Below are 16,179 nucleotides of genomic sequence, written 5' to 3'. Positions count from 1 at the left end.
GTTTAACATTCTTTTCCACAATTTTTCTAAGCCGTTTGACTGGTAGCGGGCAGCATTGTTCTAGCCAACTCCCCAGTGCTGTATTAACGACACTGTAGGTTCAAGGGGGTGGGTGGGGGGGACTATGCAGACAATATTTCTCTCTGATTTAAGGACAGAATGAGAAAATGTCTGGAAAAGCAAGTTTGCTAGGGCACCTGCTTTTATAAAAATCAAAGCGGAAGCATGAGCTACCTCCAGTGGGTTCTTCAAAATGGCTTCCATCAGCTACGGATGTGCCAGAAGTCTATAGGATTCTAATACAATAACAAAAGTCCTCGGAAGCCAATACTTCGAATGAATCTGTGGGGCTGAGGTGGGGAATCTCCCACAGATGGCCTCAAAGCTAGCCTATGTGTTCTAGGCATGTCTACATGGAGGTAGTCAAGGGGGAAAGGTCAAAGGGGCAGGGGAAGATTTCCAGAATGAACGAGCGAAATTCTCACTTTAAAAAATAAATAAACAAATAACTCATGTAATTTTCGTATTGTTCTTTTCACAAATTGGACTGATGCCAAAACACATTTGGAGAGCCTAACATCCTTGATTCCACGTAACAGAGCCAAGGACACTATTCATAAAACTGGTGCTCTCAAGTGTGAAAAATTAGACTCAATCAACCCTTGACATTATATAAAAAGCAGAATTGTGGCCCAGGGGAGGGGAGGTGAATTTACATTTCTGATTGCCATTCTCCTTATTTCTGTTCTGTTTAGTTCTTCAAAATTAGGTTGGCAACCTAGCTTTGCAGCCCTGAGGATAAGAAGAATGCCACTTATACAGAAAAGTGTGATTCTCACCTTTCTGAAAGGTTTGTTCACACTGTATTATTCCATTCCCCCCCCCCCCGCCAAGTTTCCCTAAGAGTTGGTTTCCACATGAGCTTTCACATGACACAGAAAACCAATGGAATGTAATGCATGTTCAGCGCTCATTCCTGTGTTATTTGAGTCCAGAAAAAAACCCAGTTTGCTGTCCCCTTAACCTGGAAAACTCATGGGAGTAAATTTGGAGCTGTACACCAGCATACAGTTCTTTTTTTGCCATTTTCATGGGTGACTCATAATGGAACAGAAGTACAGATGTGCGGAAAGAGTGGGGGAGTAGTGACGCTGTCCATTCGTTGTTGTGACACATCACACTCACTGGTGTGGATGAAAAATAGCAAATCAGTCAAAAAGCCACATAACACAGCTGGTTCGACAGCATGAAAGGAACACCAGAAAAGGAACCAAAGAACCAGCATTACAGTCGGGAAAACCAGTGCAAGATTCCCCACATCTGAATGCGCCCTTACTTATTCACCACAACTGAACCTACAGCAGGGGTGGGGAATCTGGGGCCGTGCAACACTGCTGAACTACAACTCCCATCATCCTTGGCCCTCAGCCATGCTTGCTGGCAAGGTTTTTTACGCAACTGGATGCAAAATGTAGTGTTGAGGGGAAACTGTGCAGTTGAAAAATGTGCCATTGGAAAATAGGGGAGGTAGATCAGATACCTGAGGAACACCATGCACACATTTTATATAATGTGCTCTGCTTCAATACTTAAACTGCCCAAACCATATTTAACCAAGCCACCTTTTTAAGCAGAACCTCCTTTTCTTTTCTGTCATCTCCGGGCAGGTAATGCTTTGTCACATCCTTGCAAATACACATAACGTACTCTGAGTGTGTGTGTGTGTGTGCGCATGCCTAAGGCAGATTCATAAGTGAATTATCTGTGTATAGCAGGTAAGAACTGCTCACTGCTATGCAGAAACCATCACTAATACAGTGGTACCTCGGTTCTCAAGCATCTTGGAAGCCAAATATTGCGGTTTTCGGAAGCCGAAAACCCGGAAGTAAACGCTTTCATTTTCGAATGTGCATGGGAAGTCGAATGGATTCTGCTGCGGTTTTTTTTCCAGTTTTCTCCATTGAAACTGCAGGCTGCCCTTTGCACCTCGGTTTTCGAATGTTTTGGAAGCCAAATGGTCTTCCAGAACGTATTACATTTGAAAACCGAAGTACCACTGTATAAGCAAGGAGCTAAGCAGGCTTTGTGTTCATTTGGAGCTTTTTTGTGGGAGGGGGGGGGATGTCTGAAAAGGAGTTTGCACAGTTGGAAAACCTGCTTTAAACCTCCCTACCAAGCTTGCTGAGGCTGATGGGAGTTGAGGCGCAACAGCATCTATAGGTTTGCCATCCCTGATCTACAGGATTGGCCTGTCATTTAAAAGCTTTCCTACAGGGTCTATCAATATTATGAGGATTTAATACATGTGGGTTAAACCACAGAGCCTAAGGCTTGCCGATCAGAAGGTCGGCGGTTCGAATCCCTGCAACGGGGTGAGCTCCCGTTGATCAGTCCCTGCTCCTGCCAACCTAGCAGTTCGAAAGCACAAAGTGCAAGTAGATAAATAGGTAGCGCTCCGGTGGGAAGGTAAACGGCGTTTCGGTGTGCTGCTCTGGTTCACCAGAAGTGGCTTAGTCATGCTGGTCACATGACTGTACGCTGGCACCCTTGGCCAGTAAAGCGAAATGAGTGCCACAACCCCAGTCGTCCGTGACTGGACCTAATGGTCAAGGGTCCCTTTACCTATTTACTTGTGCATATATTTTTTTAAAGGTAAGTCATACCCTGGGGTCTTTTTATTTGCCACACAAAGGCACAAGCATTTTAGTAAATGACTATGCCAGGCAACAAATTCACTGAATGCTTCTATTATCACTTCTGAATATTTTGATTCTCTTTAAAAACAAAGAACCAAAACTACCCACATTATCTGTCAAGGTGGCCTCTTGAGGAAGTTAACAGACATATTAGTGGAAGCACAAAATGGTTGGAAAAGAACCTCCCACCCCCTTTCCCATTTTGTTTTCTTTTCTTTTGAGAGCTTCTTCAAACATTGAAAGAGAAAAAAGACAAATAAAGGGCTGCATCCACTATAATTAGCTGACCTCAACTTATTAAGAATTGAATAGAGGTGTTTTATAGTAGGAAAAAACAGCCTGTGTCCCCAATACTTAGTTCATCATATCTACACTTGTAAAATGCTGCCCTCTCAAAGTACTTATCTACAGTGCTGTTAACAGCCAGTTTCTGAGGTGGAATAAAAAGAAGATGGCACTAGGTCTAATGCTCCTTTGACCCAAAATTTATTGTTACTATTTTAGATAAATAGCTGTGCATGTTATCTGAATTCAATTGGGGTTGTTAGCCAGCTTTGATCCGTCAATTGTGAAAGGCAGAATGGAACCAACGAGATATCAAGCTAGTTCTCCTATCAAGACCACCACGATGCAAATGAAAGAAAAGAAAGCTCAACCAAAATGGGATGGGAAAAGTTGCAGCATTTGGGATGTTTTAGTTTAGAGAAAATGTAAGGGTTGACTGTGTAATGTGAAGAAAACCAAAGCAAAGAGCATGCATTTTCATGGAGGTACGAAAGGGAAACATTTGCTATACAAAAGAGTCCTACAAGTTCAATATCAAGGCCCCAATGCCCTTCTCGGCTGCAAAACAGAATTGCTGAGCCACTAAAAAAAAAACACCTAAAAAAAACCAACCCCACCACCCAAAGTCTTTGAAGAAGATAAAGATGAAAATGTGATACAGATTGTCTGTGCAGCACGTAGAGTCAGCAGAGACTAGGTTCTAAGGAACACAATGCTTGAAGGTAACTTTGAAAAAGAATTCGGTGTTGCCAATGTTCTTACAGTACTTTGGAAGAAGCCCCCAAATGCTGAAGAGAAGCATTCTACCAAGTGAGGAGCAAAAAAACCCCGTAAGCATTTCATACACTGTGATGAAAAAGGCACGATCAATACTGGTATGTTCAAAATATAAAGATCAAGTCTCTTGAAGTCCTATTGAATAAAGCATTACATCGCACATGATGACCCGAAGGAAGGGCTTTATGAAATCATTATATAATTGCACATCTTAAGACCTGAATATAAATCTCAACTCTCCTGCAACTTTTTAATGTCCAGAGGGCCTGATAGAAGAACCCTTCATTCTTGGAAGGCTGCTTTGTTACAACTGCCTTGCAGGCGCCGTGGGAAGCACTCACCTTGAGCAGGCAAGTGCAGGAACGTAGGACAGCCTGTAACTCGGGGTTTGGGAATGTATGGCCCAGAACTCCAACTCCCATCATCTCTGACTACTGGGCCGTGTTGGCTGGAGCTGATGGGAGTTCACGGCATTGGGGATAGCCACACATTTCCTAGCTAGGGCAAGTCCTGAGGGCCAGAAGGAATGACTTGGAGGGCCACATTTGGCCAGTGGATATGAGGTTTTTTCTCCACTCCTGAGTATCAGCTTCCTCTCTCCTATTCTCCTCCAATTCTCTTAAAATGAATAATTATTTGGATCAGCTAGTGAAAATGATGGGCAGCACATTCAGGGGACACACACACACACACAATTAAGGAGAGAGGAGCATGCCTGCTTAGCTAAAACTAGCTGATTCTGACCATACTGGCAGGACTTGGAAATATGGCTTCAGTTCCCACCTGATCCATGAAGAGGCTGGTGAAATCAGTCAAAATGCATATTTCTGCATTGAAAGCAAAGGGGCAAATATGTATGTCAAGGCCAATGTCTCTACAGTGGGGAAAACAGCAGCAGAAAAAAAGGGGGGAGGGTGATATATTCTGAACACAGAATATGATTTCAGCTCTTTGTTTTGTTTCAAATGGGTAATTTTAAAGACGACGCCACCTGCCCTTTTTGCACCAAAAAGACAGGATGAAAATGCTGCATTAGTCATAAATATTCAATTTGGTGCCATAATATTGGGAGGGGGGGGAGTTGGCAAAAATAAAATATGACTAACTGTTCACATGACAACCCTTTCTGAGGTAGATAGAGCACTATCAAGTAACCTGTGCAACCTTTTCATATAGCGACACCTTCCAACAACTAATTTACATCCCGGTGATGTTTCTAACCTCAAAAATGGCTGTGTGGATTAGCTCCAATGTGGCCCCGCAGGAATCTTTATCTGGCTCCTGGGACTCCGCCCTCTTGAGCCATGCCCTCTAACCCAGGCCACGCCCCTCGCCGGCCTTGCCTCACAGCCTCCTGGAGTGTTTTCGCCTGGAATGTGTCCTTGAATGCTTGAGAATCACTCTTTCTTGTCTGGATGAAGGATAGAGAGTGGTGTGTACAGAACCTAGACTACCGTACAAAGAAAAAGTAAAGTGAAGTGTTTTCGCTGGGCTTGAATGTGCCCTTTATCTGAGATAATGCCTCTTGCTTGCCTAGATGGAGAGTAGAGGTGTGTGAGAGCATGTAGACAAAGATGTTTACTGTGCAAAAGTAGCATTTACATCCATTGTTTGGACCTCTTTTGCCTCTTGCCCTGCCCGCTGCTAGCATGCCCTCCCTACCCGCCAGATGTTTCCATAGAAAGTATATCTCTCGATCTGAAAAAAAAGGTCCTCACCCCCTGAATTAGCTCAGAGGACTAGAACACCAAACACACTTCAGAAATGACAAACGCAACCCTGGGGTTTTTATTAATGATCCCAGGTGGGTAAGTGCCAGAGTAGCAAGGGAAAGAAACACTTAATAAGGTTAGAGGCCTTTGCTTTTGTGCATTAAAGTTTTACCCCCACTAACTGTTAATTACTCTAAATGGGTCTACTTGCAGCTTCCTTTGCCCCTGTAATGAATGCATATGACTAACCAAGTGAAAGCACAGTTGGTTTCTAAGCACACTATTATTATTAGCAGCAGCAGCAGCGGTGACTGTACATTTGTAAACAGATTCTTTCCCCGCAAAAGCTAAATCCAGCCTTTATTTCTGATTGCTCAGCTAGGCACAAGCTTCCTCACCAGCTTAGTGAAATAACGTTAAGCCATCTGGTATGTTTAAAGCAGGCAGAAGCTTCTGAAGCAATTAGGGCCATGTAGCAGTCTACTAATCTAATGGTTCAGCGATACTATGACCCAGCACAGATGATCCTCTGTGACTCATTATGGCAATTTCAAAATTCCTAGAATTATTCAGGCCACGGCTATGATTCCACAGTGGCACCGACCCTCGGCAGCAAACTCCTTTCCTCTCTCAGCTAAGAACCCATTTGAATCCATAAATCCTTGCTATTTACCGTATTTTTTGCTCTATAAGACTCACTTTTTCCCTCCTAAAAAGTAAGGGGAAATGCGTGTGCGTCTTATGGAGCGAATGCAGGCTGTGCAGCTATCCCAGAAGCCAGAACAGAAAGAGGGATTGCTGCTTTCACTGCGCAGCGATCCCTCTTGCTGTTCTGGCTTCTGAGATTCAGAATATTTTTTTTCTTGTTTTCCTCCTCCAAAAACTAGGTGCGTCTTGTGGTCTGGTGCGTCTTAAAGAGCGAAAAATATGGTACCCATTGTAAACTGCCCTGGACATTTTTTTTTAGATTGAAGGATGGTATGAAAACATTTGGAATAAAATAGAAGCAATGCGCTTTTTTGCCCATCATGGTTCCTGTGACACTCACCTGGCATTCTACGTTGCAGTAAAAAGCCTGCTTGCATCTTCCACACCTGGACAAGCCTTCTTTCCTTAAAAAGAGACAACGCACACAATTGTCATGCCTCTCCGGTGACAATCATTTAATAAAAATACTATGGCCATTAGCATTCCAGCATGCAGAAGCTGACCTGGTCAATAGGCATGGGACCCATATGGTCACTGAATCATAGAATTGTAGAGTTGAAAGGGACCACAAGGGTCATCTAGTCCAACCCCCTGCAATGCAGGAATCTTTTGCTCAACATGGTATTCGAACCCATGACCCTGAGGCTAAGAGTCTCATGCTCTACCAACTGAGCTATCATGCAAGATCTCAGATGGTGTCTTATAACTGTTCTTAAACTGGGGGGTGGGCTGGAGAGAGGAATTATCCTGTAAACCAGGGGGGAGGATTCAATTATATTCACTTCTAAACATGAAAAAGTGGTTCTGTGCACCAGCCTTTTCCTCTCCTCTTCGAGCATGAGTTTGTCAAGCTATCATATAAAAAGAAAGAGCTATCCCTGGAGCTCACAGTTATCACTTTAATTGCATTGTGCACACTGCAAATGACTGAATCTAACAGGCACGGTGATATAATTTGCTTCTTGGCAAATAAAAGTAATATACTTTGTTTAATCTGCTAATTTGCGGAGAAGCTCAAAGGCTCCCTTTTTTTGTGTCTATTTAACACTGGGGCGTGCTTACATAAAAGAAAACAATCGTAACAGCCCCAGTCCCTGAAGCCGTAAATGCTAGAGAAAGTTATTTAACATGCTGAGTTTTCTGCAACCAAGGCACTAAATTAGCGGTCCTCTTTCTGAGCACAGTTTTCTATACAATGGATAAACTGCGAAGCTGTTTTTTTAATACATAAACGTCATCTCCTTTGGGACACCTCTACACAGTGGCTGCAAGAGGAAGTTCTCGAGCTCAGTTCCAGAGCACGCTGCATTGCAGCAAACCTACTGTGCTATATACTGCAATGCAACACATTACACCTGAGTGCCGTCATAGGGATCTCCCTATGGTCACAGCCAAGCAACCTCCCAGATATATTTACGAAACAGTGCCCCACAAGCATCTCAACTTAAACTTAAGATATTGTAGCAAGACAGCTGTTAGGCTACTGCGGGTTGGACTATCGCTATGAGTTTGCCTTGAAAGCAGTGTCTGAGCACAGTCTGGGATTTCACAGTAGGGTACAGTTGTACCTTGGTTTTCGAACACCTTAGTTCCTGAACGTTTTGGCTCCTGAACATTGCAACCATGAAAGTGACTGTTCTGGTTTGCAAACTCTTTTTGGAAGCTGAAGGAGCTTCCTGCAGCCAATCAGAAACGGTGCTTTGATTTTTAAACGTTTTGGAAGTCTAACGGACTTCCAGAATGGATCCCACTTGACTTCCAAGGTATGACTGTATTAATAACATTTCTTAATAGTCCTGGTGCAAAGTTGTGAATGACAAAGCCATCAAGGTTTGACAGGTACCTTGATCATACTTTCTCTTTCAGCAAGCCTACCCATGACATGTATTTTAATATAATGTAAATTATAAAACCGACGATTCAATTTTTGCAATTTTTTAAGCCAACTTGCTTTAAACATCTGGTTTTACTGGTGATTTTAAGGTTTGTGTTTTTCTGTACGTCGCCTAGAGGCATTTTTATATCTTGTTAACAAATAAAGAAAATGAAGACTAAAGGCTGAAAAGCATCTTGGGGAAGTGTGTAACAATTCTGTTGTTCTGGGGATCATAATTACAATGGAATAAAAAAAGAAAAAAGAAAAGAAGGCTTGGGGCAAACAGCCAAGGAGAGTGAGCCGGGTGCATATGAATAAAGGGCAGTTTGGAGGCAGAAAGAGATACGGAGGCAGAGTTAGCTAAAGACTGAAAAGAATATTGGGGTGCACAGTAGATCCAATGAGACATGATAATTTTCATGCCTGGTGAGAGTGTGCCATTTTGTAAACACAAGAAGAGCCTGTTGGATCAGGCCAAAGGCTTGCTCTAGCGGTGGCCAACCAAATGCCTATAGAAAGTCCTTGGAGGAAGAGCACTCTCCCCATTTGGGATTGCCAGCAATTGATGTTCAGGGATATTACTGCCTATGCTCTACTAGTTAACTATGCTCTACTACTTCCTTATGCTGGTAATAGAATTATTAGATCTTCGAATTATTAGAAGATGTTAGAAAACCATCAGAAGTCCCCAGTGTTCTCTTCTCCAAAGAAAGACCCAGGTAAGCACTGGAACCTCTTGCCTCTTGGGGAACCTTCTAACAATATTACTTGGTTTTTTGGGGGAGGGGTGTGTGAAATTATTATAAGGGATGTGGGTGGCACTGTGGGTTAAACCACAGAGCCTAGGGCTTGCTGATCAGAAGGTCAGCGGTTCGAATCCCCACGATGGGGTGAGCTCCTGTTGTTCAGTCCCTGCTCCTGCAAACCTAGAAGTTCGAAAGCACGAGGTGCAAGTAGATAAATAGGTACCGCTCTGGTGGGAAGGTAAACAGTGTTTCCATGTGCTGCTCTGGTTCGCCAGAAGCGGCTTAGTCATGCTGGTCACATGACCCGGAAACTGTACGCTGGCTCCCTCGGCCAGTAAAGCGAGATGAGCGCCGCAACCCCAGAGTCGTCCGCGACTGGACCTAATGGTCAAGGGTCCCTTTACCTTTTCCTTTTTTGTTACATTATTATTAAAACCATCAAATAATTACAGCATGAGAGAAAAGCTCATGATGTTCTTTTTGTCAAGAGCTCTAAGGCCAAACCCCCCACCTCTTACATTGAAAATTGGCAGTTAAATAAAGCATATATGTTCTTATAGACTTAATGAGTCAAACTGATAATTCTCCAGCAAATACCTCGCAATTTGTACATTATGTATAGCAAGAAAATGCAGCCATGAGTAACTTAGGTTCATTAACATGCTTCTACTCTGAGTAAACCTTATTTGGCTACAATCCAACAAAGAATAATAAGGGATCCTAAGGGATCTAGTCCACCACCACCCCTTCCGGCAGCAAAGGAATAGTTTTTGATGTACTAAATGCACCTCATCTTTGATGAAGAAGTAAATCACCTGGAGAGCCTTTTGGACATTAGTGAGTCTTGGGACAGGGATGCGGGTGGCGCTGTGGGTTAAAGCCTCAGTGCCTAGGGCTTGCCGATCGAAAGGTCGGCGGTTCGAATCCCCGCGGCGGGGTGCGCTCCCGCTGTTCGGTCCCAGCGCCTGCCAACCTAGCAGTTCGAAAGCACCCCTGGGTGCAAGTAGATAAATAGGGACCGCTTACTAGCGGGAAGGTAAACAGCGTTTCCGTGTGTGGCTCTGGCTCGCCAGAGCAGCGATGTCACGCTGGCCACGTGACCCGGAAGTGTCTTCGGACAGCGCTGGCCCTTGGCCTCTTTGAGTGAGATGGGCGCACAACCCTAGAGTCTGTCAAGACTGGCCCGTATGGGCAGGGGTACCTTTACCTTGAGTCTTGGGACAACAAAATGCACCTCCACCTCCACTGCAGCTGCAGGAAGATCAGGCACTTTCACTTCTAATTTAGGCTAACCATGGTTTGTAATGCAATCAGAATCAGCACAAACACTGGTTCAACTTAACGATGGTTAGTGGAAAGACAACTTCAAGCCATAATCTACTAATCTAGGTTCCCCACCCTACCAGCCATAATTAAGATTTCTGCCATCCACAGTTAGGAGTTTGGACAATGCACTAAACTGCAGTTAATCTAAAACAGAAGGTTTCCAATCTCCTCTTCATGGTTGCACTGGAGGAAGAGAGGGGAAGGGGCGAGTACATAAGCCTGAGGCTCACGTCAATATTTTGATATTATATGCAACGTTGCCTCCATTAGTAATATGAAAGAACCATGAACTATTCCATATACAGATAAAGTAAGTAATAATAATGCTCCTAAAGCGTTTAGGTTAGCATGTCAAAGTGCAAGTAGATAAATAGGTACCGCTCTGGCGGGAAGGTAAACGGCGTTTCCGTGCGCTGCTCTGGTTTGCCAGAAGCGGCTTAGTCATGCTGGCCACATGACCCGGAAGCTCTACGCTGGCTCCCTTGGCCAGTAAAGCGAGATGAGCGCCGCAACCCCAGAGTCAGTCACAACTGGACCTAATGGTCAGGGGTCCCTTTACCTTTACCTAAAGCGTTTAGGGGTCAAAATAACAAGTTTATACAGTATATGAATATTTTATTATTTTTATTTCCTCCGCAGTTCTTTTTCTATTTATAGTGTGTCTGCAAAACTCTCATATTGAGGGCAGGACTGGTGTTATTTTGGTACAGCACCCAGCCATTTCAAGTATTTTATAAATAAGATACTGTATAATAAAATATCACATTATGTGGCCCATGAGAATAGCTTAACAAAATACTTTTAAGGATACTGTGTGTTAATTTATCTTTTGATACAGTTAACTCCTCCAGAGGATGCATGTTTATTGGGAGCAACATTTGTTTTAAGTCATATATTTTGTTACCATTTAACCGCTACCCTAGATGGAAAAGATATGTGATATCCAATAGAAAGAAAATGTACTAGTTAAAGTTATCAAACTTTTGACAGGCAGAAAGAAAGGAAAGGGTCAAATCAGTTTCACTTCACTCCTGAAATCCAGAAGTTAAGAATACAAAGCAGAACATAAATATCAATCTACCATTTTATGACAACAGCCATGATACCATTCCATGGCAAATATTACAAACATTGCATCCAATTAGCATAGCCTTTGTCAATGCTAGCAAAACCATAGGCACAGGAAATTCCACCTAGGAGCATGTTAATGCTGTAAGAGACTGGATTAACGAACCCCCATTCAGGGAGCTCTTAAGCACAGTTTGGAAGGAAAGCTAAAGATTTCCCCCGATAGATAAATAGGTATGGGACAGCTACAAACTCCTGAATTGCTCCATATTCCTGCATTGCAGGAGGTTGGGCTACATTATCCTCAGGGTCCCTTCCAACTCTATGATTCGATGATTTGGGTGGAGGGCATGAAGTTGGTATATGAAATGAATCAAGTTTGCAGCTCTTATGATGACACGGTTGCTCTTGAAAGCATGTGAGCAATCCCTGATGAAATCTGAGAAGCGAGAGATGTGGCTGAAATGGAGCTGGCACGTGTCTTCATCCACCCCACGATTGGCAAAAACAGAATGATTTATGCAAAGTAACAAAACAAAAAAAGAGACTGAATTTAGGATAGCTCAGTTGGTAGAGCATGAGTCTCTTAGTCTTAGGTTCGAGTTCTGCATTGCAGGGGGTTGAACTAGATGGCCCTTCCAACTCTACAGTTCTATGAAAAAGGGCAGAATTGTGCTTTCTTCTCTCTCTTTTTTGAATAATTTATACAGATGGCAGAATCTGTTTTCTTGGTGCCAGATTTAGAGTGCCTGAGCATGGAATTGTATTCCATTTGAACTTACACAGCCACACGACCCATCAGAAGACCTGAGTGACAGACTCTCTAAAACAAAATATGATGTTCCTAATTCTGACCTCTATAAAGTGGACATTATAACACAACTCTGATATTACCTTTAACACTAAATGATTAGGGATCCTCAGGACATTGAACCATAGACTCACAGAATTGCAGAGTTGGAAGAGACCTTGACGGTCTTCTAGTCCTCCTGCTGCAATGCATACATGGGTGTTTGTGGATTCTTATTATTACTACGACTGTAATATAAAGTGCCTGGGGTAAAACAATCTTGAAGAGTTACAGTGCCACAGTATGCTTGCAGGAGACTCTACAGCATATCAGAACCCAAAGGACTCTGATGAAATATACTGAGGCCTCTGCAAGCAATCTCTCTTAGAGATACACCTGTTTGAAACTGTAGGTCTTGAAACTCCAACATGATTCCATGACAGCTGTAAGCTTGCATGCGATGACTGCGGTATTTCTGCCTGCCAAGATTACTGCCTATTCTTTCTATACACCAGCCACCTCCAGGGCCCGCTGTGCCAGGCTCAGGCTGGATTCAGATGTAATGTGAAACCATGGCTTGTGCTAGCTATAGATAAGAACCCAAAACATGGTTTGATCTTTTGAGACATATAGCAGACAAATCATGTTTAGAGGTGTTTCTTCGCTGTCTTTTTCCTTCCTCGCTCAGCTACAAAGGTCCACGTTTACTCCTATACCCACGGTGCGATAGCCTCTCAAGGAAAAGAAAACTTCATTCCCATGATGCAACTGCCATTTCATAAAGTGGACCAATGGTTTGCTACTTTTCCATGAATTCAGTCATAATCACAAACCAAAGTTAGCACAAGCTCATCTGCAAACAAGCTTCCAAATTGAAGTTTCAGATCCTGGTATGTCAGTCACAAACAGCACCTTGGGTTCAGAGGTAACATAAACCATGGCTTAGCTAAACAACCATGGCTGTGTACACATTATATCTTTTAAAACACATTTGAAATGCATTCTTTCTCTCAAAGAATTCTGGGCATTGTAGTTTGCCCCTCACAGAGTTACAATTCCCAGCAACATCTAATGAACTACAGTGCCCAGAACTCTTTGAGGAAAGAAATGTGTTTCGAATGTGCTTTAAAGGTATAGCATGTACAGATTTCAAACCTTCACGGGGCATCCGAACTCAGCCTCAGTTTTGCTTTTCTTAACAAGGAAGAGATAACTTGCACAATATTCCATGCCAATTATAAATCACACTGGAGGAGACCACATCTTTTTATGCCAGTGTAACAGTGCCAGGAAGGAACGTAATTGGTTTTAAGAGGCAACCAACCACCTGAACATACGCAGAGCAAGATGTCCCTAAACTGCTTGATTTCAGTGGGCTTAGTTAGGCCTACCTAAATCTAACTAAGCTCAGGCTAACTGCGTAGAAAGATCTTAATTCAACTAACTTTACCAGATTAAATGATCTACTGCCGGATAATCCTTTCTCTATTCCTTTACTGTCCAGAGATGTTGCGAATTTTAGTTGACGGCTCAAACTACAAAGAAAGAAGGATGCATGCTCTTTCTGAAGGACAGTTGAAGATAAGCATGGCTTCCTTTGAATCACAGCTTTGCCATTTTCAGCCCTGGATCCAGCTATTGAGCATCGACACCCCCTGGACACGTGTAAAGCCTCCTCTAATCCCCCCCACCCATCCCACTTTCGAGTCCCCTGGGAGACAGCTGAAGGGCAGCCAGAAATCCAACAGGTGCAGCGGGTTTCCCAGACAGGAAGAAGAGATCCTCCTCTCCACCTGTGGGTTTGCTGCCTCTCTGGCTATCGGCAAAGCCACACAGCAGTCAGAATGACGTCTCGGGGTGCGGGAGAGGGCGTCCCATGTGGGGCTGAGGCAGGAGGCTGTTGGATGCCCAGGCAGCAGGCAGGCAGGCCAGCCGGAGGAGCCCCGGCCCCTCTTCCTCCCGCGTGCGCCCGGCCTCCGCCAGCAGTCGCCCGGGAAGGGCCTTCCCTTCCGCAGAGAAGCGCGCCCTGGGCCGCCGGTGCTAGGACCCGCGGGGAATTCGCGGGCGCCGCCAAGGCGAGCGCCTGCCCCCTCGCTTCTCGTGCCTCCCGCTCGGCCTCCTCCCTTCCGCCGGCAGGGGACGGGCGAGCGCCGAAGGGCAGCGGCCGGGCAGGCAGGCAGTATAGGCAGGCAGGCCGGGCGGTACCTGGCGAAGCAGCACTCGCAGTGGTTGCCCCTCTCGTTGACGGTCAGCACGCACGTGTAGGCCGGGCACGAGAAGAGCAGCTCCCCGACGGTGAAGCGGCGAAGCGCCCGCAGCCCCCGGCCTTTGCCCGGGCTCTGGAAACGCTCCAGCGCCGGAGACTCGGAACTCCTCGCCGAGCTCATGGCTCCTCTCTGCCAGGCACTGCCGCCGCCGCTGCCGCCTCCTTCTTGGCACAAGCCCCGTCGTGGCGGCGGCCTGTGCCGTGGCTATTAATGGCGCGCAGCAGCAGCAGCAGCAGCCACCCGCAGCGCCCGGCCCCGGCCAGCCAGAGCTCGTAGCACATACATGGGCATGGGCAGCCGGAGCAGCAGCAGTGGCGGCCGCGGCCGGCTCCCTGGGAAAAGCGCGCCGGGAGCCCGCTGGGTCCTAGAGGCAACGCGGGTCCGGCTGGCTGCGCGGCACCCCGGGTACGCGCCCCGGAGGTGAGGGGTGGCGGGCCCTGGCGCTGGAGGCTTTCGGTTGGACGGGAAGCCGAATCCCTTCTGCTACCCCCCCCCCCCTTCTTACGGTCTTTCGTTTGACTTTGAAGGGTTCAGAAGTCGTCTCTCTCCTTTTTAAGTTGCCTCATGGCTATCAAATTTAACCTTTATATCATGGCAGTTGGCACGTTTTCCAGTTCCAATTACACTCCTTACAAAATGACTCAAAATTTAAATAAATATAGAAAGGTAGAAAGTTTCCCATTACAAGTCACGCTAGTGATGTTAATTGCTTACTATAATCTTTCAAATATCGTATAAATTTACTCCAGTCCTTTTGGAATACGTGATCATGCTGGTTTCGGATATTTCCTGTCAGCTTCGCCAGTTCTGCAAAGTCCATCATCTTCATCTGCCACTCTTCTTTCGTTGGTACTTCTTCTTGTTTCCATTTTGGGGCTGAAAGAATTCTTTTAGTGCACAACCATTCTAAAAGCTAAAACCAGTGCTGTTTTTCTAGAAAAAGAGGTGCCGGAGGAGCTCACTATGAGCTACAGTGGTATCTCGGGTTACATACGCTTCAGGTTACAGACTCCGCTAACCCAGAAGTAGTACCTCGGGTTAAGAACTTTGCTTCAGGATGAGAACAGAAATCATGCTCTGGCGGCACAGCGGCAGCAGGAGGCCCCATTAGCTAAAGTGGTGCTTCAGGTTAAGAACAGTTTCAGGTTAAGTACGGACCTCTGGAACGAATTAAGTACTTAACCTGAGGTACCACTGTACTTCTCTTAGACTAGCAATGGCACCCACCTGAGAGTTCTGGAGATGAGCACCCTGGCTTGGGGAAAAAAGCCCTGGCTAAAACTAAAAAGCTCCCCCCACAGCTATGTGGTACAAAATGAAAGGTCTTTAAATTCCAGTCCTAAGCATGTTTTACTCAGAAACAAGCACACCCCGGTGGGGACTGTTGTTGGCATCCATCTGTCTCCAGAGACAATGGAGTGCACCTCCGAGGGTGAAGCCAAACCGCTGCATTGGCAACATGGAAGTGACCTCCCCAGGGCGCAAGCCAGGGTTGTGTGTATGGAGGTCCTGGGCTGCCCAGATGACAAGATTCGCCCCCCCCGACCTCCTTGATGTGGTCCAAAGATAAGCCAAGCAATACATTTGGCACCAGCTTGGCTGCAGGAGTGGGTGGAAGGAGGCGTACAAGGCATCATCTAACTCTTAGGGACTCCACTCTGGATTTGTTTGTAGGTTTTACTCTTTTCCCAAAGAGATCCCGCAAGGCAGAGGAGACTCGAGACACAAGAGCTTATCAAAGATGTAGTCATTTCTGGATACTGCCAAGTGTCCATAGACTACAACTTCCATCACCCCTGTCCATTGGGTGCACTGGGAGTTTGATTCCAACAAATATCTGAAGGTTTCCCAAGCCAAAACACATTCAGCACAATACGTTTTACTAGTATTGCATCTGCAATTTCTTATTATATGCTAAGGCTCTGAAA

General features: G+C 45.1%; 2 protein-coding genes across 2 annotated transcripts in view; one reads left to right on the top strand and one right to left on the bottom strand.

Moving 5' to 3' along the window:
• SMYD2 (SET and MYND domain containing 2) overlaps positions 1-14,594 on the bottom strand; it is a 34,965-nt gene extending 20,371 nt beyond the window's left edge. The window contains exons 1-2 of the mRNA XM_083433357.1: positions 14,190-14,594; positions 6,519-6,582 (exon numbers count right to left, since the gene is read on the bottom strand). Coding sequence (XP_083289483.1) covers positions 6,519-6,582; positions 14,190-14,371 — 246 coding nt within the window. The 5' untranslated portion in view covers positions 14,372-14,594. The remainder of the gene's footprint in view (positions 1-6,518; positions 6,583-14,189) is intronic.
• The window catches only part of PTPN14 (protein tyrosine phosphatase non-receptor type 14), a 518,691-nt gene that overhangs the window by 149,109 nt on the left and 353,403 nt on the right, over positions 1-16,179 (top strand). The gene's annotated exons all lie outside the window — the stretch shown is intronic.

The sequence above is a fragment of the Podarcis tiliguerta genome (assembly GCF_965153285.1).
Source record: "Podarcis tiliguerta genome assembly, chromosome: 3".
Taxonomy (NCBI): domain Eukaryota; kingdom Metazoa; phylum Chordata; class Lepidosauria; order Squamata; family Lacertidae; genus Podarcis; species Podarcis tiliguerta.
This window is presented reverse-complemented; position numbering and strand designations above follow the sequence as displayed.